General features: G+C 38.4%; 1 protein-coding gene across 2 annotated transcripts in view; it reads left to right on the top strand.

Annotated features, from left to right (window-relative positions):
• The window catches only part of AVL9 (AVL9 cell migration associated), a 39527-nt gene extending 17238 nt beyond the window's left edge, over window positions 1-22289 (top strand). The window contains exons 9-16 of one of the 2 annotated variants that reach the window (XM_081079838.1): window positions 2128-2197; window positions 2510-3048; window positions 8687-8821; window positions 9989-10208; window positions 12438-12555; window positions 14987-15040; window positions 15559-15647; window positions 17688-22289. In XM_081079838.1, the coding sequence (XP_080935964.1) occupies window positions 2128-2197; window positions 2510-3048; window positions 8687-8821; window positions 9989-10208; window positions 12438-12555; window positions 14987-15040; window positions 15559-15647; window positions 17688-17803 (1341 nt within the window). In that variant the 3' untranslated portion in view covers window positions 17804-22289. Of the gene's footprint in view, window positions 1-2127; window positions 2198-2509; window positions 3049-8686; window positions 8826-9988; window positions 10209-12437; window positions 12556-14986; window positions 15041-15558; window positions 15648-17687 lie in introns of both variants that reach the window. The other variant, XM_081079839.1, reaches the window with a different exon arrangement.
• The last annotated feature ends 371 nt before the right edge of the window (window positions 22290-22660 follow it).

Below are 22660 nucleotides of genomic sequence, written 5' to 3'. Positions count from 1 at the left end.
GGCAGAGACAGTACCTCTTCCAAAACCATTTAATAAGAATTTTTCTCTTCAATTTGTTTGGCGCCTCTGAGGCCATATGCCTACCTGGAACCAGTAATTGTTGCCAAAGAAATGCCTGTACTGATTGGTTTATACTTGGGTTCTGGACCACTCTCCTAGTACATAGGGATGGGACTGCCATGATTTTAGACCAAAGATTTGTATCGGGGATTTTAGACCAAGGGTCTACTAACTAGGCCCCTGGACTAAATTTGGCCCACCGAGCTATTTTTATAAATAAAGTTTTATTGGAACATGGTTACACCCATTCATCCACTTATTATTTATGACTACTTTTGCACTACAGTGACAGAGTTAAATAGTGTAACAGAAACCACAGGACAGCAAAGGAAAAATATTTAACTACCTGACCCTTTTTAGAAAAAGTTTGCTGACCTCTGGTTTAGACTAATCAAGAGGCATCCTTATATCGGGCCAGTTTTATGTACCATATTACTGTGCTCGGTGGAATATGGTTGGAATGGATATTGGAGAGTCAGCCATTTACAATATCCAGTATGACTCCTTACCTTAAAAATATTTATTCCTTTGGCCCAGAAATTCTCCCCTTTGAGATTCATTTTCCAGAATTAATCTGAGTTGGACACAAAGCTCTGTCTAAGAGATTCTATCACAGAATCATTTTTAATAATGAATTATCAGTAAATAAGTAATGATTTATCTTGTATATTGTATATAATTCCAAACAACAAAGAAGATTTTGAGTTATTTAGTTGTTGTAAAGATGTATTATGACATGTTAAGTGAAAAAGTTTGTCCAACTACGTATCAAGCCCATGATCCCAACTTTATAAATAAATATATATTTATTGAAAAGAGACCGGAAGGGAAAGACATTAACAGTTTGGTGAGAACATAGATTATAGTTTTAAGAAGGAAATACTTTTCTGTATTCTAGTTTTCCGTAATGAATATGTATTCCTTCTTCTAACAAGAAAATAAATTAAAAACAAAAAAGAATGAATCTAACATATACTAGTACGCTGGTCAACCTTTTAAAAAAAAGTTTTTGATGTTGTAAAATACACATAACATAATTTACCATCTTCATCATTTTTAAGTGTACAGTTTAGTGGCGTCAAGTACATTCACATTGTTGTGCTGCCATCACCATCCATCCACAAAACTGTCTTTACTGTGCAAAGCTAAAACTCTGTACCCGTTGAACAATAACTCCCCATTCTCCCTCTCCCCAGCTCCTGGCAACCACCCTTTTACTTTCTGTCTTTATGACTTTGGCTAGTACTTCATCCCTAAATACTTTAGCATATATTTCTTAAGAATAAGGATATATTCTTGTATAGCCAAAATACCATATTCACATTTAAGAAACTTAACATGATACTATAAATGATTTCTAGCATACAGTCCATTTAAAAATTTCCCCAGATGTCATAATGATGTTCTACAAGCTGGTTTTTTTCAATCTGGGAACCAAGGATCATGTATTGCATTGTGAGCTTTCTTTTACTCTGAAACTAGTCTACCACCTCACTCTTTTTTTGTTTATTTTTGTTTTTCATGACATTGACTTTTTTTTTCTTTTTTTTAAGAGTACAGACTAGTTGCATTATAAAGTTAGATTTGTCTGACTGTTTCCTTGTGGCTAGTTTCAGATTTAACTTTTTTGGCAAGAATACTATTGAGGTGGTGGTACGTCCTCAGGGCATCACATCAGGAGGCCCAAAACTGTTTGTACTGTTACTGGTGATGTGAAGTTTGATCATTTGATTAATATGGTGGTTGCCAGATTTCTTCATATTAAGGTACTTGTTTTTTCCCTTTGCAATTAATAGGTAATCTGTGGGGTGATAAATTTGAATGTATATGAATATCGTGTTGCCTAACAACCTTTCATAATAGTTTTAGCATCCATTGGTAATTTTTACCTGAATCACAGTGGATGCTTGGTGGTTTTCTAATTCTGCTATTAATTCTATACTTATTAGCTGTTATTCTTCTTTAAAAAAGAGATTCCCCTCTCTTTCCGCGTGCTTTTTTTTTTTTTTTTTTTTTATCATTGTGGACTCAGGTTTTCTAATTTGGTTTTGATTGAATCCATTTCAGGTTCTCTTTTATATTTCTCCAGTGAATAAATTGGTGGGTGCCCTGATGACCGTGTTATCCCTTTTTCCAGGTAAGAAGGTAGTAGTATCTACTCTTTCTTTTGTTTAGCTTTTGTACCGAAACTTACAATGATAAAAAGTTTTCAAGGATAAACTCATTAGGGTTAACATTTCTTTTTTAATATGACATTTTCATTTTGGCAATAGGTTTTCTTTTATCTGAGATTTTTCTTATGTTTTTTTTTAATTATTATTATTAGCATGTGTACAAGCATAGTTTATTGAAATTTTTAAGGAGAGTTCTATTTAGAACAGAATATACAACTCTTATTTTCTTTCACCTTATTATAAGCCAAGCTGTCCTCCAATGTTTTATGTTTCAGGCATGATTGAGCATGGTCTCAGTGACTGTTCTCAGTACAGACCCCGAAAGAGTACGTCTGAAGATGCTGGGCTTGAAGAAAGTAATCCCCCTGCACTTGATTTTGCTTCTGTGTCTACCCCTAACATTCCAAACACCAACTCGGAAACTGTCAAGAAAATTATGACAGGAAACCGTGACGGAGACACTGCCATCAAGACTGAAGGACCTTTGTTCCAAGTACAAGATGACAGCAACAAAGGACAAGAACTTGGTGATGCAAATCAATATTTGAAACCTCCTTCTCGTCCATCTCCAGAGTCTTCAGAAAGTGACTGGGAGACCTTGGATCCTAGTATTTTAGAGGACTTCACCTTGAAAGAAAGGGAGCAGCGGGGTCCAGAACAGACAAACTCATTTCCAAAGGAGTCGGTGCCCTCAGAGAGTCCTCCGATTACTGTCCAACCTCAAGCTCACTTGGGCCAGGCAGTCTTGATACCAGGGCTGATTTCCGGTTTGGAAGAGGACCAGTATGGCATGCCCCTGGCCATCTTCACAAAGGTAAACTTCATGTCCTTTTTGAGGCCCTTAAAGAATCTGACAGAATCCTTTCAGAATTTAACTTTGAGTGCTGAACACATTTTCAGGCCTGAAGAGTTTCCTTGAAAACTAAAATACATACTGAATGGATAGTGCTGTGGCATTTGTGACCATAATGTAAAGCTATAGGGAATTAATTCAGAGGCGTTTGATTGGGAAAAGTTTGAAAGCTTAGTAGATAAGAGGTTAGCCATCACTGATTTGGGTCTGTTTTTAATCATTCAGGTTTACCTTTCAAAAAAAGATGAATTGAGAAAGTCCAGACAGTCTTGATTACACTTAATGAATATATATTAAAATACTCCAATTCCAAAGCTATGATTTTATGAGGAAAAAATGCTTAGATGGCTAACTAAAATATTAGTACATCTCGTACATATAATATAGTGCTTTGGTTTACTTGCCCTAAAAAATTTTTACATCTTTTTATGAAAAACCATTGAAAATGTATTTGTAACTTTTTAAATAACTTAAACATAATTTAGGAAATCAAATTAAATCTTTGGTTCAGGATCTTATGTCCCAGGATTTCATTTCTTAATGTCAGTCATACATTAAGATTATGGTAGCTATGTTATTTGGAATTTTTGTTTTTTTCATCCTGTTCAGGAAAAGCTACTTTTTAAATTTTTGCCACTCTTGAATTATGTTTCAAAAATGGAGCAGAAAAAACATTCCATTGAATTCCTTAGTCAACAGTATTTATTGCCTTCCTTTGTGCCAGTGGACTTGTACGAGGCTCTAAATTCTTGCATCATGATCTTACAATGAAAGACAGCTATATCTCTGCAAATTATCTTAATTGGTTTCATGATTGAACTAATGCTGGGGTTTAAACTGGGGTTTAAGAATGTGAGATAAATCACAGCTGTCAAACGACTGGGTATAGTTAATAGCCACGAACTGTGGGTCTTCTGAACTCACATGTGGATGTCATGACTGCCTGTGCTTTTCGAAGCCCTTACCTTGCAGCTTCACCCACCCATCTCTAATTTCTATCATTGTGGAGCTATAGAGAGGGAGATTAACTGGGAGGGATTTTGTCTGTGAGGTTGCTGAATTAAACAAAGCTTTGTAAACATACATTGTATGTGCTGTCAGTTAACCATGTTTGACTGCATATTCTATTTATGTGCATTATACCAGTACTGTATATATGATGGGTTAACCACCATCATTATGATAAATGAAACATTTTTCTTTTTGGTTCTATGTTTTGTTACATACTGATTAAAATCAAATTTGTTGTTTAATCACATTTTTAAATACAAATACTGATTCTTTCATGTCAGTAACTTTGGAATATTGTAACTATTCCTAAAAGTGAATGGTCTTCGAGCTCTTTTTCTCTTGAAGATCTTAAAACGCTTGTAACAGAGGGAATCAGGTTAGCAAACATCTTGAAAAGTAATTTCAAAAATAACGAGAGAGTAGCATGGATGCCTGGAGAATATTGCTGTAGTAGGATATCGAGCTTTGAAGAGAATATAATAATAAGCTAACTGGTCTCCTGACTCAGCATATGAATAAATGGAAACAAATTTCTACATAATAAAACAATTAAGTCTGGAAGAGAATCCTCAGCTGTCCGGTCTCTCTGGTATTTGAAATTGCCTATGAATGATACCTTTCACATCCGTCTTAGGTATTAGGCTTACTATGTAAATGCTGCGGATAGCAGATTTTAAAATATGCTTGAACCTTTCCTGAGAGCTGATTTAGGAAGTGTAAGGAGGAAACTGGGGTACTGAAGGAGAAGATGGGACTGGAGGCAACTTTCAGGGTTTCGAAAGCAATTCTGACAACTTTGATTCCCACAGCAGCGCATAGGAATTCCCATTGCTCCATATACTCAGCAACACTTGATATTGTCAGACTCATATTTAGCCAATCCGAAGGTATATTGTAGCTCTAAGTTTGCATATTTTTCAGTAACCACTGTTAAGGTTAAACATCTCTTCCAGTTCTTGTTAACCATTTGGATTGCCCTTTGTAGAGTTAGCTCAAAGCTTCTAGAGTGCCTCCCTTGTTGTCACTGATTTGTGAGACTTTATATATTCTAGGTACCTTTTCTATTTATGAATTTCTTATTTTATGGTTACTGCTTTGGAGGTCTTATTTAAGAAATCCTCTCCTACCTTAAGGCCAGAAAAATAATCCTCTAAATTATCTTTAATTTAATCCTCTAAATTAATTAATTAATAATTAATTTAATCCTCTAAATTATCAAAACTTTATAGTTTTGACTTTCACATGTTTTTTTTTAAATACCTGGAATTAATTTTTGTGTATGATTGAAGAAAGAGTTTTTGGATTTTTTGTTGTTGTTCCACTGGTGTGTTTGTCTATTCCCTGGGCAGTCCCACACTGTGTTAATTACCGTGCACCTCCTGTCAAGCAGAGAAAAGGCTTCCCCTCTTGTTATTATTCGTCAGGAGTTTCTTAGCCCTTTGCATTTCCACATGAATTTCAGGATGAACTTATGTTCTCACTCACACAGGTTGTGATTTTGATAGGGATTCCCTTTAAATTCTAGATAAATTTTGGAAAGAACTGACATCCATATAAGATGGAGGCTTTCAATTAATGAACATGCTTATCATCCCTGAACAGAGGTGAGATGAGACAGTGACATTTGGTCCTGCTCATATTGTGGCCCTTTCTTTCCAAGTCGCAACACAGAAGGCATACTGTGCTTTCGCAGCCCAGCTCACAGTAGTTCTGCCAGATTTACCAAGCTGAGGTGTGGGGGTTTTTTAAATTTGTTTATTAATTGTGGTAAAAAAAAAAAAGACATATAACTTTTTTAGTGTATAGTTTGGTAGTTTTAAGTTATATGTATATTGTTATGCTACAGATCTCCAGAATGTTTTCATCTTGCAAAACTGAAACTCTATAACCATTAAATGACAACTCCCCATTCTCTCCTCACCCCAGCCCCTGGCAACCACTATTCTTTATGTTTCTATGAATCTGACTACTTCAAATATCTTATAGAAGTGGAATCATATAGAATTGATCTTTTTGTGACTGGCCTATTTCGCTTAACATAATGTCCTCAAGGTTTATCCTTGTAGTAGCGTATGATAGGATTTCCTTCCTTGTGTGTATTTGCCACACTTCCGTTATCCCTTCATCCTTCAGTGGTCCTTTGGGTTGCTCCCACGGTTCGGCTGTTGTGAATAATGCTGCTGTGAACATGAGTGTACAGACATCTCCTCAATTTTCTTTTTACCATTATATATTGCAGCTCCAAATATGGAAGTTAACGTACCCTAGAAAAATGGAAAGTGGGGTATAAAAGGTATGAAAGGACCCTTGCCCTTGCCGCCACTGTACGTTAAGGCCTTTTAAGAGATTTAGGCTAAATTGATCATTAAAGTAATGATGACAAAATTTTAAAGCTACTTTGAACTGCTGGTTTAAATAATTTTATGAATATATAATACTTTCACATGGTTCGGTGTATTCAAATGGTTCCAAAGCATCTGTAATAAAAAGTCTCCTTCATTCATTTCCCTGGGACTCATTTGTCATCTCCAGTGGCAGCCAACACGATCAATGTCTTTTGTTTCCATCTGGGAGTATTTTATGCATAAATACATGCTTAGATATTTTTTCCCCTTGCGTTTTACACAAATGGTAGCAAACTAAACCTGTTTTTATTCCCCTTATTCTTTTTTACAAAATATTCCTTGGAGATGAACTTCACTCTATCGCTGGAGGGTTTGTATAGATGAACGTGTGTGTGTCTCCCTGCTCATGAATAGTCAGGATTCCAGGCTTTTGCTATAATAAACAATGATGTAATAAATACCTTTTTACAAACCTCACACATGAGCAGGTGTATCTGTAGGATAAATTACAAGAAGTGGAATGCTGGGTCAGAGTATGTCTATGTATAACTTTTTAAGGAAAGCCATTTTTCTACTGTTAAAAAGCTTTGAACTATTGATTTTTAAAAACACTTCTGAGTGTTCATGATTTTGTAGACGTAGACAAGATTCCATTGTTGACAATGCACTAACAGCATCAGTTAGGAATGTAATGCTCTGAGCAATTAAATTATCTTATTGCTATTTTGTAATAATTAGTGGTTCTGAGAATGCCTTTGTCAGGGATTCTCAATTCTAGTTGGGGGAGTGGGTATTCTGGGGTCTACGTCAAGTTTGAAAGTGCATTCAATACTGTAATATTTATGAAATACTTTAGAAACAGGTACTTGGGGACAAAATAAAGCGTTAACTGGGAGCCTTAACCAGCTGTTTTGACTGTGATTCTGAATGACTGGCGTCCTTTCAGCCTTTAGTCACAAGAGGGTGTGATTGAGACGCACTACACTGAGAAGCTCTAACGCACAGACATGGATTTCTTTTTGCTGCGTCTGTTAGCATTTTATTGAGCAGAGGAAGACATTGTCAAGAATAAGAATAAAACCAAGTTGCTAGGCCTATATTCCAACTTTTGGAAGTCTCTCCCATGTTAAATGTTTAAACAACCACCTGTTAGGTGCAGGGTACCATGTTTCCCAGAAAATAAGACCTAACCGGAAAATAAACCTTAGCATGATTTTTCAGGGTGACATCCCCTGAACATAAGCCCTAATGTGTCCTTTGGAGCAAAACTTAATATAAGACTGGTCTTATTTTCGGGGAAACACGGTACAGGGTACATCCTAGATGCAATGAAGAAGATGAAGTAACAGAAGGGAGAGATCCTGCCCTCAGACTCACCTCATGCTGTAAACAAGACATCCAGATGACAAGAGTTCAGTGCTTTGTACAAAGTGATGAAATGTCATAACCTGGAGATTGAAACCAAGTGCAGGGGTGCGGCACCCTCCTGGCTTCATAGGCAGGTTGTGCGCCTTGTGAAAACCCTGTCTTCATTCGGGAGCTTTCAGCAGCGATTCCATTTCCTCCTTCGGTACCTGGTGCCAGCATTAACACCTTTATTCAGAAACACACCGCCTTGTACACCTAACTGCCTGCGGTGGTTTGGCAATTCAACTCGAATGGTGTTTTCAAATACAATTCTAATGGAAATTAATTAAATATGCTACTGCCGGTGTCATTTTTACTTTGAACACTTAGGAACAGATAGCTTGAAGGTTTTTTTTTTTTTTGGTGATTTTTAACAAGAGGACAATAAAAACAAATGCTGTGCCTTCCTTTGTGTTTCTCATAATAGTACATTGGTGGTGTGTGCCTGTGTGTGTGTTTCAAAATTTTCCTGGAAGAACAGCTTTCTGCTAAACAACAAACTACTTAATGGGCTTAGCACTTCATTTCCTAAAGGAAAAAGTCCAGTTCGTTAATCACCCTGGAGGCTTTCAGGTAGAAGCAAGAACGAAGTGCTGCAATGAGACAGCCTTCGTAGCAGACCTGCCAAGCTGCCCGTGCGCAGAACAGGTTAGCTATTGACTGACCTGCTGAGGCAACACCTGAGGTTCCCCGGGAATACTACTGTAGTGAGGCAAACCTTGGGCAGATGAGCTGCGTGAGGGGCGGCAGGGAGGTGGGAGAGAATCGGGGCTTCTTTTCTGCTGTTAGCTCTGTTCCCTTACTGTCTGACATTGTCCATCATTCTTTGACGGCAGGGATATCTGTGTTTGCCGTACACGGCACTTCAGCAGCACCATCTGCTCTCTGACGTCACCGTCCGGGGATTTGTTGCTGGAGCTACTAACATCCTTTTTCGACAACAGAAACACCTCAGTGATGCCATTGTGGAAGTAGGTTTCTGTGTGAGTGTGTGTCCTCGACACTGCCGCTCCCTGTTTTCCTGTCTTAGATGGCATTACGAGGGCATACTAATTACACTAGTAGTGATAATAATTGCTTCCTGTGCCTGGCGTTCTAAGCGCCTTAGGTATACGAACTCATCTCGTTCTCAGAACCTGTGCAGAAGGTGGTGTTACTGCCCCTCTTTTAGAGCCGTGTTGCCTCAGGAACTGAGAGATCAAACAGCTAGTATAGTGGGTGGGCCAGGACTCCCATCTGGACAGTCTGGTCCTCCCACAATCTTACAATTCAAATGTGTTTATTGTTTAAATGATTTAAATACTTCTAGCCTACTTAATAAGCTTATGATATCAAGGGGAAAGAAGCAGAGATAACATGACATCTTGCCATCTATATACAAGAATTTTAAATCGTTTGTTCAACTTGACAGTTGAAATAATTTTAATAAGAAAGGAAATCAAATCAACCCAAAGGTTTTTTTGTACTTTCTAATATACAGCACCAAAACATACTTCCTGGTAAATGTTTAGAACATATAAATGAAAAATCTAAGGTTCAAAGCTGTATGTATTACGATCCCAATTTTGAGGAAGGAAAATAGATACATACCGTCCAAGGTGGAAGGATACAGATGGGAAGATCACAGAGTTGTTTCAACATTGTTGGTTACACTCTAGTTCTCAAGTAGGCGGGTTCATGGGCATTTGTTTTATTGTTATGATTCAACTCTAATCTGAAAGTTACATATATTTCTTTGTATATCAAATGTTACATAATACAAATATTACAAAGTATCTGTGCACTCAAAGGAAACATTTTTAGGAATTGTACTTATTAATTGTAGTCATTTCCGGTTGTGTGATGAAAATGATACTATACATCTCTATATTTACAATCAACATGAATTACTTTTATAATTCAAAACTAAATATTTAACATCATTTCTAAAACTAGAAAATGAGCAGTTTTTAAAACTATAGACAGATTAACAACTTCAGTGTAAGAACCTATCTCTTTCTTAGACTCGCCATTTGAGAATACTGTTATTCATATTTTTTTATTTCCAGCTGCAACTTCCCAAATAGTTGCTCTTTAAAGTGTGGCATGGATATCCGCATGAATGCCCAGCCTCTGACTTGTACCTGGGTACCCTCTAGGTAGAAGAAGCTCTGATCCAGATCCATGACCCAGAACTCAGGAAGTTGCTTCACCCTACCACTGCAGACCTCAGGTTCGCAGATTACCTGGTGAGGCACGTGACAGAGAACCGAGACGATGTCTTCCTGGATGGCACGGGCTGGGAGGGAGGTGACGAATGGATCCGAGCCCAGTTTGCAGTGTACATCCACGCGCTGCTGGCAGCCACACTGCACTTAGGTAAGGAGCACACCGCGCTTTTTCCTTTGGTAACAACGACGATGTTTTGAATTACATAAGAAATACATTTTCATCACAGGAAAATTATCCGTGACTCCCTCAGGCAGAGGTAACTACTCTTAGCATTTTGAGTATTTCATATCCTTCCACACCTTTTTCTATGCATATTTTTGGACTGTAGTTTTGTGGTATTTGTGGTCGCCCTTTTACAAAAATGGCTCCCGTTGGACATGTTCACGAAACCTAGGTCTTTTTTATAATAGAAACATAAACATCTATCAAGACAATAAATGTAGATCTGTGTCACTTTTATATGGGTGCTTAGTATTCTACCATGTGGAAGGGTATCTCAGTATCTGGGACTATTTATAAACACTGCTTACATGTTTTTAAGACATAAAGGGAGAAAAGAAAAATATAAAAACTAGAAATTATTGGAAATCAGATTCTGAGTGATTGAACCTTCAAATTTATTCCTCACTAAGAAATGTTATTCGTATTAAATAGTTAAAAGGGAGCGGGTAACCATAGACTCAGTCCTATATTAAAACCATCGCATTCTCCATAGAAGAAAATACGTAAAAATAGAAAAGGAAGCTCTGATGAGCTTTTGCACCACGGACACCTACCACCCTCGACATTTAGCAGATGTGCAGTAGAGTTGTTATAAGAGTGTTGAGCTTTTGTTTTTCCTTTTTTTGAATTATCTCTACCACTGTTTTTTATTGTTGATTTGCTGCAATACACGTAACCTGAAAATACCATCTTACCCACTTATAAGTGTATATAGTTCCACAGTGGCATTTGAGTACATTCGCCTTGTCAGTAGATTCTTTAAATCATCCCCACCACTGCCACCTCCCAAGGTAGTTCTTCACCTGGTAAGTATGTCTAGAGTTTAAACCCAGGCTTCAGGTGTGTTCTTCCTTTGTAAAGGGAAGCTATGGAACAAGTTCTTCTTTGTTAAGGGGATATTTTTAAATGTCTGCCTCTTCTACAAATGGAGCAGCTGAAACACCAAAATTCAATCCTCTAACCCAGAATCACACCGTAATCTAGTAAGAAAAGCCCAGTCTGCCCTGTCATGTAGCTTCGTGAGTAATTAGTTCATTTACTTTTTAAGAAGTGTTTGCCTGGGCCGCTGTAAGCATAGATTAACAGTCACCAACTGCCTCGTGTGTGTGTCAATATGTGCAGGGCCCTGTTTGGAGCCCCTTCCATCTCCTAGCCCTGTCACCTACAGCAATCCTGGAGGTAGATACCTTGTCATCCTCCCTGTACAGAAGAGAAGATGAGTCACAGAAAGGATAAAGAGCTTGCTCATCCATCTGGTGAGAGACTGAGCTGCTATTTAAACCCAAGTAGCCTGGCTCAGGTCCATGCATTAAAGGAAATTCAGCCCAAGGAACCATTTGAGGAATATGATCTCAAAGGACTTCCTTATCCTGCTTACGGAACCACGTACACCCTTCTCTTCCTTTCCCAGCAACAGAAGTCACGTGTTTCACCTGCAAAGCAAGCAACTTGCAATTAAAATACAAAACAATATCCTTTGGAATCATTTCTCCAAACTTTTTCCGTTCCTCCAAGTAGAAACGCCCTGCTTTGAGGCTCCCCCCACGGTATTGATAAAGCCGAACAGTTTTAAACATTAATGATGAAAATTCCCTTGTTATTTTAAGTATGTTGACAGTGAAATGCATGGAAACTGAGTGTCACCAGATAATGAGACAGAATCGAAAGAAGAGAAAATAGTGGCTAAAAGAACCAATTCATGTATGCTTTCTAATCTTTTTCTGTGGGAAAAAAATGACATTTGTGGAAAGATAGCTACCCCATTGCCTTCTCTGTATGTGAACATCAGCACATTTACTCACTGGCCAGCCTGTTGTTTTTGTTTAATAAACAAGACCGTGTCTCCTAACCTTGCTAAGGAGAACGTAGACATATTTTGGAGTTATGAGGAACCTGAGACATTATCTGGCTCAACCCTCTTCTTTTTTGGTTAGGAAAATGAAGTTCTGAGTAATTAAGTGACTCGTCACAGGCCACATAGCTTCTTAACAGGATGTCTGGAACTAGACCCAAGTTTCCTGACATCTGGTCGACTATCTCCCCCAAAAAGCAGGGGGGGAGAGGGTAAAACTGTTGTTTTACCCTTTTTGGTTGTTAATCTTCACATCCCTACTGGCTACCATCCAGCTCAACTTTTAAATATTTACTTGACAGATAATGAAAAGATATTATCGGACTACGGGACAACCTTCGTTGCCGCATGGAAGAATACTCACAATTACAGAGTCTGGAATAGCAACAAGCATCCGGCACTGGCAGAAATAAACCCGAAGTAAGCACATCCCCGAAGACTGATTGAACATAATGGTGGATTTACTAATGTGCCCCATAAATCATATCTGAGCTTTGGTGACCCTGTGAATATTGTCAAGAATCTCCTTAAATAGATTTTAAAAGGCTCCCAAATATGGAGAAGTAGCTGAAAAACACTCACCTATTTACCTTCTTACACGAAAAGCACAAAGCATTTTGGGAAGCACATTTCTCCCAGCTGTCCGTGTAATTCGGGAGGAAGTGCTGGCCCGTGGTAATGCTCAGCTCGTGACAGTTCCCCCCCTTTCCCGAGATCTGTACCTTAGCAGAATGGTCAAACAAAATGGAACCCTTGAAGGAAATTCCACTGGTTAATACTGAGAAGTTATTTTAAAACATGAAGAATAAAGAAAACGAAAGTTGATATTTGAACTCCTAGACCTGTGGTCAAACCTAGGTTCCACATCAGATTCTAAAAGTCAACAAAATTCAATGCCTGTCACAATATTGAATGTTGACTGGACAAAGACTTTATTCCCACATAGACATAAAAGACATTTAAACATACTATGGAGTGGGACTCTCATGAAATAATACCATCTTTGTGTGAATGGAAACAGAGTAGAGTCTAAGGAGATGAAGTGATACAATGTGTGCATCCTACGAACTTATTTTTCCTAATATAAAATATTAAAATAATGGTATTTTTAGTGATAAGCACACACTGAATGTTTTCATTTGTATTTTAAACTTTTACTTCTTAGTGAGAATCGGGCAAAAATCAACTTTGTACTGATTGGAAACTGGGGGTGTGATTTCAGTAATGCTAGAAAGGATACTCCCTCCCCTAAAAAAATCCAGATATTTATGTCATAGTAACTTGGGGTGAGGGGTTGGGGCATCTGCAAGGATGAGGTGGTGTGGCAGGGCTTTGGAGAGCATGTCTGTTACACTTTGTATCATTTATCAAGAACAATGACTAGGTTCAGTACTGATTTTGGTGAATTTAATCATCATACTGGGCTATAGCAGAAACCTATATTGCCATTTGAATGCGGCAAAAACATAGAGAATAAAAAGGCAAAAACATTTTAATAGTATTTAATGAAAGGGCGAAGAGTTCAAAGTATTCTCCGTCACTAACCACAAGCTCTGTATTCTAAAGAGTGATGAAGAGAAACAGATGTGAGTTTGTTTGCCTAGTGGTATTTACTGTGACCGGGCTGGGTGGGGACAGGGTCTGCCATGGCCATCCACAGTGCGGCATGTGGGGCCATCGGTCTGCTCCCCCTCGTCAGACCTTCATCCAGTCTCTGCATCTGCTCTTTTGCCTTTAACTTCAACCAGCCCTACAGATTTTAACGCAGGTCCATATGAGGCTTATAGCTGGAGGGGGTTTTAAAGGACTGTAAAACAGTACTTTTTAAAATGTGTAAATAAATCAAGGTTGCTTTGATTGAAGAGAAAGCGAAAGAAAGACCTGAAACATAGGGAAATGATATAGATAGGATAGTCAACAGATTTTCAATATTTTCACCAAATTCAAAACAAGAAATGATCATCTTCAATTGTTAGCAGGGGGAATCATTTAGAAATATTCCAAACTGACTGTAAGATTTGAGATCTGTGAATCCCTTTCTTCAACTCCTAAAGATCAGAGAAGACAGTCCTCTAACTTTCCTTAATAAGCAAGAATGATTAAGTAATCTCTCAATTCTTTCAACCTGTGATTAAGAAATCCAGAAAAAGAGAGAAGTTAATATGGCCAATATGGCCAATTAGGAAATTTGTTGTTTGAAAAGCCATAAATAGTATTTTGATGTTTTTATAAGTGCTATTGATTTCACTAGGGTTGCTTTCTTTGTTAGACATTGACTGAGAGACCCCTGAGTGTGAGATAAGAATTTGGGTATTTATTGATTCCTTCTTTTATAGTGTAAGTTTAGTTAAGTTGCCTGATTGTGTATATATATATAATTTGTATATTTATACCCTTTTGTGTATTTTTAAGATGCATTTTGAGTTGCTTCTCTAATAGAAAGTACAGATTTTACTGATCTGTCTATGAATTGTCATATGGCCGATGGCACACATTTATAAGATGACCAGAATCAAGGTACAATCCACGGCCATGGCCTAAGTCAGTGACTGTAACCTGACCTGAGAGCTTTTTTAAAATGTTGATACTTGGACCCCACCTCTGACCAAATAAATCAGAGCATCACAAACCACCCCACCCAAGAAAAAAAACCCCACCTATTGCACAAGTGAGGAAATAAGCTCAGAGAGGCTCCCACAACTGGAAGCAGGGGGCTGTGATCACAGGACGACTGCTGACACCTTCAGAGCCCCACAGCCCAGCTGAGTCGACTCCCCCCACCCCCATGATAACTGTTCTGCAGCTTTATTGGTGAGATACTCACAGTCTGAACTCAAACTTTGTTTTACAGCCATCCTTTTCAAGGCCAGTACTCAGTGTCAGACATGAGGTTAAGATTCTCACAGTGAGTATTTCGAGAAAATACTAGAAACATTCTTATGTCTGACTTTATGCCATGCGTTTCATTGCTAATTGGGAATTGTTTTTCTCCACTTGATAGACTTGTGCTTCAAATAGTAACCAAATATGTGCATGACAGTCTCTAGCTCAGTAGTGTGTATGTTTCCAAGAGAAAACACTGCTGTTTCGTGAAGAATGGTGTGAACTAATAACAGGATTTGCCATTTTAATTCTGGTGAAGTAACTTGAGCAAATCATGACTATAGGGAGAATTAACGATATGTATGTATCCTTATATCCTTGCCACTTTCTGGTTCATCTGTATGTTCTTCTAGTATTTTCTGAAAAGTCAATGCTTAAAACATGAGCAAATTAATAGATGCATAACAAGTAATGAATGATCTAGCTTCTTTTCTCAATAATTCTAATTTGGGGGTTATAGAATTGTGTGTGTGTGTTTGTGTGTGTGTGTGTGATTTTTTTTGTTTTTAAATTATACTTAGACTTCTTTCCTTTACTCAGTTCTGTTCAAAACAGTGAACGTGGAAAAAAAATTGGAAACGTCATGGTTTCAACCAGCCGGAATGTTGTACAAACAGGAAAAGCTGTTGGTAAGGCATGCCTTTAGCCAAAACTAGATAGGAATCATAACGCATCTCTCTGTGTCAACTTTATCAATATGTCATTGATATATTGGTAGAGCTCTGTGTAGCACATAATAATACAACATAATTTCCGCGGTCGAATACAGAGGTTTTTTTTCTTTTTTTAAAATTTTTGTCTTATTCGTTAAAAAAAATTGCCGTGACACCAGATAATATCAAAGTTCAGCAAATTTTGCCATATCTGATGGAGAAGTGACAGCATTTTCTAATGAGTTCACTGTTCTGTTCCAGGATTCATGCTTCACTGGAGTTTTCCCCTCCCTTAGCTTCCCACAGTTCTTTATAAATAGTAGAGAGCAAAAATAAAGGAAGCATTAGGAACTGCTGTCTTGTAAGGCTGTACATCACACAATAAGGAAAATCAGGGAAATCAATAGTTGGTTTTTGAAAAGACCAACAATATTAATAAAACCTTTATAGGCTAATGAAGAGAAAGAGAGAGAATATATAAATTACCAGTATTAGGAATGAGAGGGGACATCACTATGGATCTTACTGAAATTAAAAGGATAAGGGAGTATTGTGAATAACTTTATGCCAATTTTTTGACAACATGGATGAAATATACAAACTGTTTGAAAGACTCAAAACTGCCAAAACTGACTCAGTAGGAAACAGAAAAATTTGAATAGCCCTATATCTATTAAATAAACTGAATTAAAAACCTTTCCATAAGGTTTTTAATGAAATCCAGGCCCAGATGGCTTTACTTACAGATTTTACCAAACATTTAAGGAATTTTATGAATTTTATACAAACTTTCAAAAAGTGGTAGATTAGGTAATGCTTCCCGACTCTTTCAGGGAGGCCAGTGTTACCCTGAAACCAAAGCCAGACAAATGGTGTATTGTGTACACTCTCTGCACCTAGCTTTTTTCAGTTAAAATTTTTGAAAATTGTTTCATATCCATTCTAAAGGTATTTCTTGTTCCTTCTTTTCTATATTTTTAACTTTTTATTCTTATATAATTTCAAATTAAGAGAAATGGTGTAACAGTATACAAGGAATTCTTCATTATCTCAGATTCACCAGTTACTTACATTTGCCACATTTGCTTTGCCATGTCAGCCTGTAAAAATAGCACCCAACTCCTTACGTAGCTCCTGAGAAAGGTTAACTAATGTTATTGAACATAGTTCAGAAGCCTCAGAACTGCGTGCTCTCTGTGCAGGGGTCCATGGAGGTGGAACACCTGTGCACTTAGAGATAGATAGACAGGCTGAGAGAAACACTGCACAGACTCGTCTTAGAAGACGAACCCAGAGCACATAGCCCCGTCACCAGGTTTGTTTTATCACGACGAATGGAATTGGACTGTAAGCACTTGCTTCCGTACAGTATTATGCATTTCACTTTTATCTTTTAATAGAGAAATTCTACTTTGTCATAGGTATCTGATGTCAGTTGTTACTTAATTTTTAGTGGTGCTGCTGCCGATATTTACAGTCTGTGGTCAGTTCTCCTCTTCCACCCATTAATAATGTTTTTTAAATCAAAACAGACCTGAGGCAGGTAGAGCTCTGTATGTCTTCATTTAATGCAGTGTCGTTTTAGATGACAAAATCAAATGTCCCTAACGCACCCTCACCATTCTTCCCTGTGTGGGTGGTTATCAATTATCACTTTGGATTTAGAATACAGCGAGCACCCGGGACTTTTTTCAGTCTCCAAGTAATGCCGATGCACGGCCAGTACTGAGAACCACTGGCCTAGCATGGTGGGTACTGAGGAAAGAGTGTGCTGAGTACCTCCAGAATGCTTGCAAGGTAGTAGGCTCTTACACCCAGACATTGTCCAATTTCTTATTAGACATTCCCGTGGAAAGGGATTGTTTCGAAACTAGAAATTCAAATGGTCGCTTCGTAACTATTAAGATATTGATGCGTTACAGTAAATTACCATTTATTAATTAGCATTGGTCTTTCGGTGTCTCTTAACAAAAGTGAATGCGTGTTTCCCTTTGTTTTCCCCTCCTTTCCATCTAGGCCAGTCGGTTGGAGGGGCTCTTTCCAGTGCAAAGACAGCTATGTCTTCATGGCTTTCTACTTTCACCAACTCCACCCCTCAGAGCCTCACTGAGCCACCTGACGGGAAGCCCTGAGCTTGGGGTTCCAGATGCTGCTGCTGCTTTCTTAGGTTTAAGTGTTACCTGTCTGTCTGCTGCTCCCGGACTCTCCACTTCATCGGCCACAGGTCGTCGAATGTTTACATGTATGGTTGCCCTCTGTCTGGATGAATGTCACACAATGCTGAAAAAATGAAATCACAACCATAGCAGGGATGGCTTTCCAGGTTGGGGTTTAAATTGACTACTTTTATTTCAGTCTGAGCCTGATTAAAAAACACAGTGTACCGTCTAATCATTTTTGAATTCGGATAGTATGCATTTGTTTACTTTAGAAAAGTTTTTACTTATGTAAATTTTGTTCAGTTTTGCTGTTTGAATACCTAGATGGTCATTGCAATTTATTTTTGCTGAAATTAAGTTATATTGCTATTTTAATTTCTCTAAAGTTGGCCCTAAAATGTGCTTATAAAGTTAAGGGGCCATACAATCCAGCTTTGTTATTATTTTGCTGAGGTATATGACCATTCTTTGTTTATTGGTTTTCTACCTACAAAACTGTCGATTCACTTCTTTCTTCCCAGAAACAGGAAAGTTGTGGGTAGTAGTTCTGAGGATAGAGTATTTTGTTTTGTGTTTAACTTATTCTTTCCCGATCCTAAATACTTGCTTTGAGACATCAGGAGGTGTCATTGTACTTTTTCTTCCTCTTCCTAATTGTTCACGTAGGTTTGCAGAGAAATAGCATAATGATGGGTACAGCCACGCTGGAGCAGTTTAACACGAAGGCGTACTTAGGGCAAGACTTTAAAAGACTTCGATGTTAGTTCTGTCAACTCTAGTCATGTTGCAATCTTCTACAAGCGTTTTCTAACTCAGAGTTTGTGCCTTCTATGTCTTCTTTTGAACAGTTTTTCATTGGGTATTTACAAACCTACACGTTTTTTCTTAGTCTTATTCTTCATAAAACTTTCCAAGGCACTTGGCTTTCCTACTTCCCTGGTGGAAAATCTTCCTGTAATCAGTCCCGTCTAGGAGTATTTTTAAAAGATAAGCAAGATGGCCTGTAAATATTAAATAGAAATCTCATCGTAGGTCCCATTTAGAAAAGCAAGAAACAGGAGAAGAAAACTACAGCCGTGACATCAGTCGTGTTTCATAAAGGACATCTGGATTCATTTTAGATTGTGTGTGTGTGTGTGTGTGTGTGTTTGTGTGCATGCTGTCTTGAAGACTTTTACACAACTGGACCTCATGTATCTGTCGTGCTCAGCTGTCATTTGCTTTTCATGGGGACATTGGATGGGAGTTCTCAGGGAGGATTTATAGGGGACAGACTGCTTTTTCAGTAACAAAAGATATGTGGAAAATACATAGTGAATGTAACCTACACACGACATAAAGAGTGTTGGGAAAATAAGGGGTCTAATTAAGGATGACACTTGATTCTATTTGATTTATTGCTTAAGAAATGTTTATGTAAAGTAAATCCTTCTAGGGCATGTAAAATGGTCATGGGGACATAATCTAAATATCCCTAAATCTTCCAATTTGTGTTTTAACACAAATCCAGCAAATCTAAAAACATACTTCCAGTTGAGCATAATAACTCAAGAATTCAGTGATGATAAATTAAAGGGCTTATTGTGAGAACTCCATTCACTCCACCTCTGCTAGGAAAGTTAAACTTCTCAGGAAATATTACTTGAAGAGAAGTAATACCAAACAAACCCTTAAGGGGTACTTTAATCAGTGTTGCACTGAGACTATAAAGAATTCATTCTAACATCTTGTTTCATCAGGCCACACCATTAGCTGGAGTGATAGTATTAGTTCCAATTGTTACCTCTCAACTGCCAGAAACTCACAGTGCTAAGCGTACTGCGAGGGGTCGGCCAGCTCACTGCTGACTCATTCTTCGGTTTGTATGAGAGGGCTAAACTCCCATCTCTCTCTATTCAATAGCAACCCAATCCATCCATACTTTCAAATGCCACTAAAATATAGTTATATGAAGTCTAACTTTGCTTTAGTCTCACTTGTTCCCCATTTTAATATACACCTTAATTGAACTTCGTATTAATGTTTCCAGTTAAGAGTTCAACTCTTAAAGTGGTCATTTAACTGGCTTTCAACATAAAATGAATATTTCAGGAGATAGAACTTTTGTCATAGAAATGGCTAAAAGATTGCCACTCTATTTCCTTCAGGTTCTGGGAGGTGTGGGAGTTTGCAGGGAACAGAGGCCATTTATGTTGTTGGCAGGGCCGCGGGACAGCCAGCACAACTGAAGGCGGGAGACCTGTCCCTCATCCTGGGAGCCTGTGTGCCTCGGATGTGGGCTTCGGGCTCAGGGCTCCAGCTGAGAGGCCAGCCCAGGAGCCTCACTTCTGGTCACTGGCTCTGAGGGCCATAGGAGCCAGATGGCCACTGGGCCATCTTCCGACCCGTCACTGGTAAAGGTGGGTTTTGGTTGGCCACGGTTGCTCCAGTGCTTCTGGGTCTAAGAACTGAGTATTTGTCAGGAGGCCTGAGGGAGCGAGGTGTGCTAGGCACACAGGCTGCATCTATAGCTTGCTGTTGGCCTCGCTGTTTGTCTAGGTGATTTAACAGTAAGGTTGTTTGGAAAAAGTCCCTGGCATACTTTAATTCCCACTAGGCACTATAATGACAGTGACACAGGTAAGGAAAAGAGACTTGAAGCTATTGTGTCCTGGACTAGGAGACTAGAAGAAGTTGTGTGTCGGAGTAAGGCTTACGGTTATTTTGCATATGCATTTGTTTCATGGAACCGGTATGAACAGTGTAGCCCCAACTCCATTAGTGATTGCTTAGCCCCCAAGCCTTAAAACAATTCCCATCTACTTTTGTTTTAAGACACATAGTGGCAATATATTTGGGCAACAAGCCTGAGCATGTGACGTGATTTGTTCAACCTTATCTTGCTTTCCCAGTCCTATACTAAACATTGCATTTTTCTTTTCTTTAGAATCATTTAGTTTGGAAAGGCAAGGAGAAAGAAAGCACATTAGGCAAGGAGAGGAGTGAGACGCTATTGCAAGGCTAAGGAGCAAGGGACTTAAAAATCGGAATGAAAGTATTTTGAGAGCAGTATTTCATATGCTGAAGGTTGTAAGCATTTTTTTACAAAGAAGTTACAGGTTTAAAATGATGCTGTAACATTGTGTCTCTGGCAGGCAGGTTTTGTTTTTATTTTGTGTTTTGTGGAAGTTACAGACAGATGTTCCTTTTCCCTCCCAGCCTGGTGATGGGTTTGGGAGCGCTCAGCTCACTAAGGGGTTTTGGGCTGATCCCAAACCACAAGAACTTTATCTGCTTCAACAATTTGGGAAAGTAGCCTGTTATGATGGTAGCTGCTAAACATTGCCTGTTATTCTGTCGGGAACTTGGTTGGGACTCTTGAGGTGGCACCAGCCTTTGCCCTCTCTCTCTGAGCAGAGGTGGCACAGCGTGCATGGCCTTTCCACCCAGCGCTGTGGTAGCCTTTCAACATGACAGAGAACGCAGCCCTGCTTCCAGAAGGTGACTGGCTTTGCAGGCAGTGCACTGTGCGACTCGCAGTGTTTTCATTCCTCGTCTTTGGACTTCATAACATTGGAATTGTTTTTCCATAATCTCCAACATTCCATGAATATTTGTCAAGGACAAAGAAAGGGAATGTGGATCTTTATTCTTTTCATATAAATAACTTTGTACACATGACTTTCTGCTTTCATATGAAGAAGAAACTCGCTCCCTTGTATGGTAACTCCAATATTATAAGATTATGCACGTATAAGGGGTTGAATATATTTTGTAAAACTCTAATGCATTTGTATTTCTGTGCTGTTCTAAAGTTTACCCTTTTTACTTATATTAATTAAAGATATAGAGACTATATATTTAAATCATGTAAATGGGACATAATTTAGGGGTTTTTTCGGCCTTGTTTTCCATCAGCTTCTCACATGCACATAGTATGCTGCTCAAATTTGTGTGCAATATAAACTTTTGAACATTTCAGTCAAGTACTGAGCCAGAAAAGGTAATTGAAGTTTTTAGAAAGCTTCTGTGCTTAGAAAATACTTTGTTTTCTTGAAATATTAATAATTTATAGCTGGAAAAAATAGGATCACGACTTACCTGTTTCAGGGCACTTGGTCATTGGTTCCTAAACTTAGGAAGCATTTGATTAACAAGTAGGTAAAGGCATTTAGTGGTTACAAAAATAGTTTAAATATTTGAGATTCAGGGTTTTTTTACAGACCCTTTCTAAGGAAGTTTAGCTTAGAAATCTTAGAACGTTTTCTAAGGACGTTTAGCTGTGGCACATATTTTAATCAGAAAGGTAGTTTCTCTTTGCTCTGGTAGTTTTATAATTTGTACTAGTTCTTTGTTTCTGTTGTCATTTGAAAAGAATGTTAAAATTATAAATCATGTCTGATCATACTGAATTGTAAAACTTCTACTGTATCTTTATTTTAAAGAAAAATGAGAATAAAATTATCCGGTTGGTCCTGCATACAGCTGTACTCGACCTGTCTTTCTGGAGGTGCCCCTTGTGTTGCCGGTATGGTCTGTGGCCTGTGTCATGGTCGGCAGCGAAGCCAGCCTCATAGGAAAGCAGCACGCAGAATGAACTAGAGGACTCGGCGCTGATGTAATCTTTCATTTTGACATTGGCACCTCAGGTTTTAAGGTGGTGACCCTCACAGGAAGGGCCCCTTAGTTTCTGTGCAATGCTGAGTGCATGCGACTGCCGAGTACAACCAATAATAACGTTACCATGTGCTCACTGACAGAAACGCCCAGGGGAGTAGGACATTGTCACGAGCAGTCCCTTTTCCCACCTGGACAGGTAAGCTTCAAAACAGCCCCTGACATTTCCTTGGT

The sequence above is a fragment of the Rhinolophus hipposideros genome (assembly GCF_964194185.1).
Source record: "Rhinolophus hipposideros genome assembly, chromosome: 18".
Taxonomy (NCBI): domain Eukaryota; kingdom Metazoa; phylum Chordata; class Mammalia; order Chiroptera; family Rhinolophidae; genus Rhinolophus; species Rhinolophus hipposideros.
Note: the sequence above shows the minus strand (reverse complement) of the source record. Positions and strands in the feature narration are given on the sequence as shown.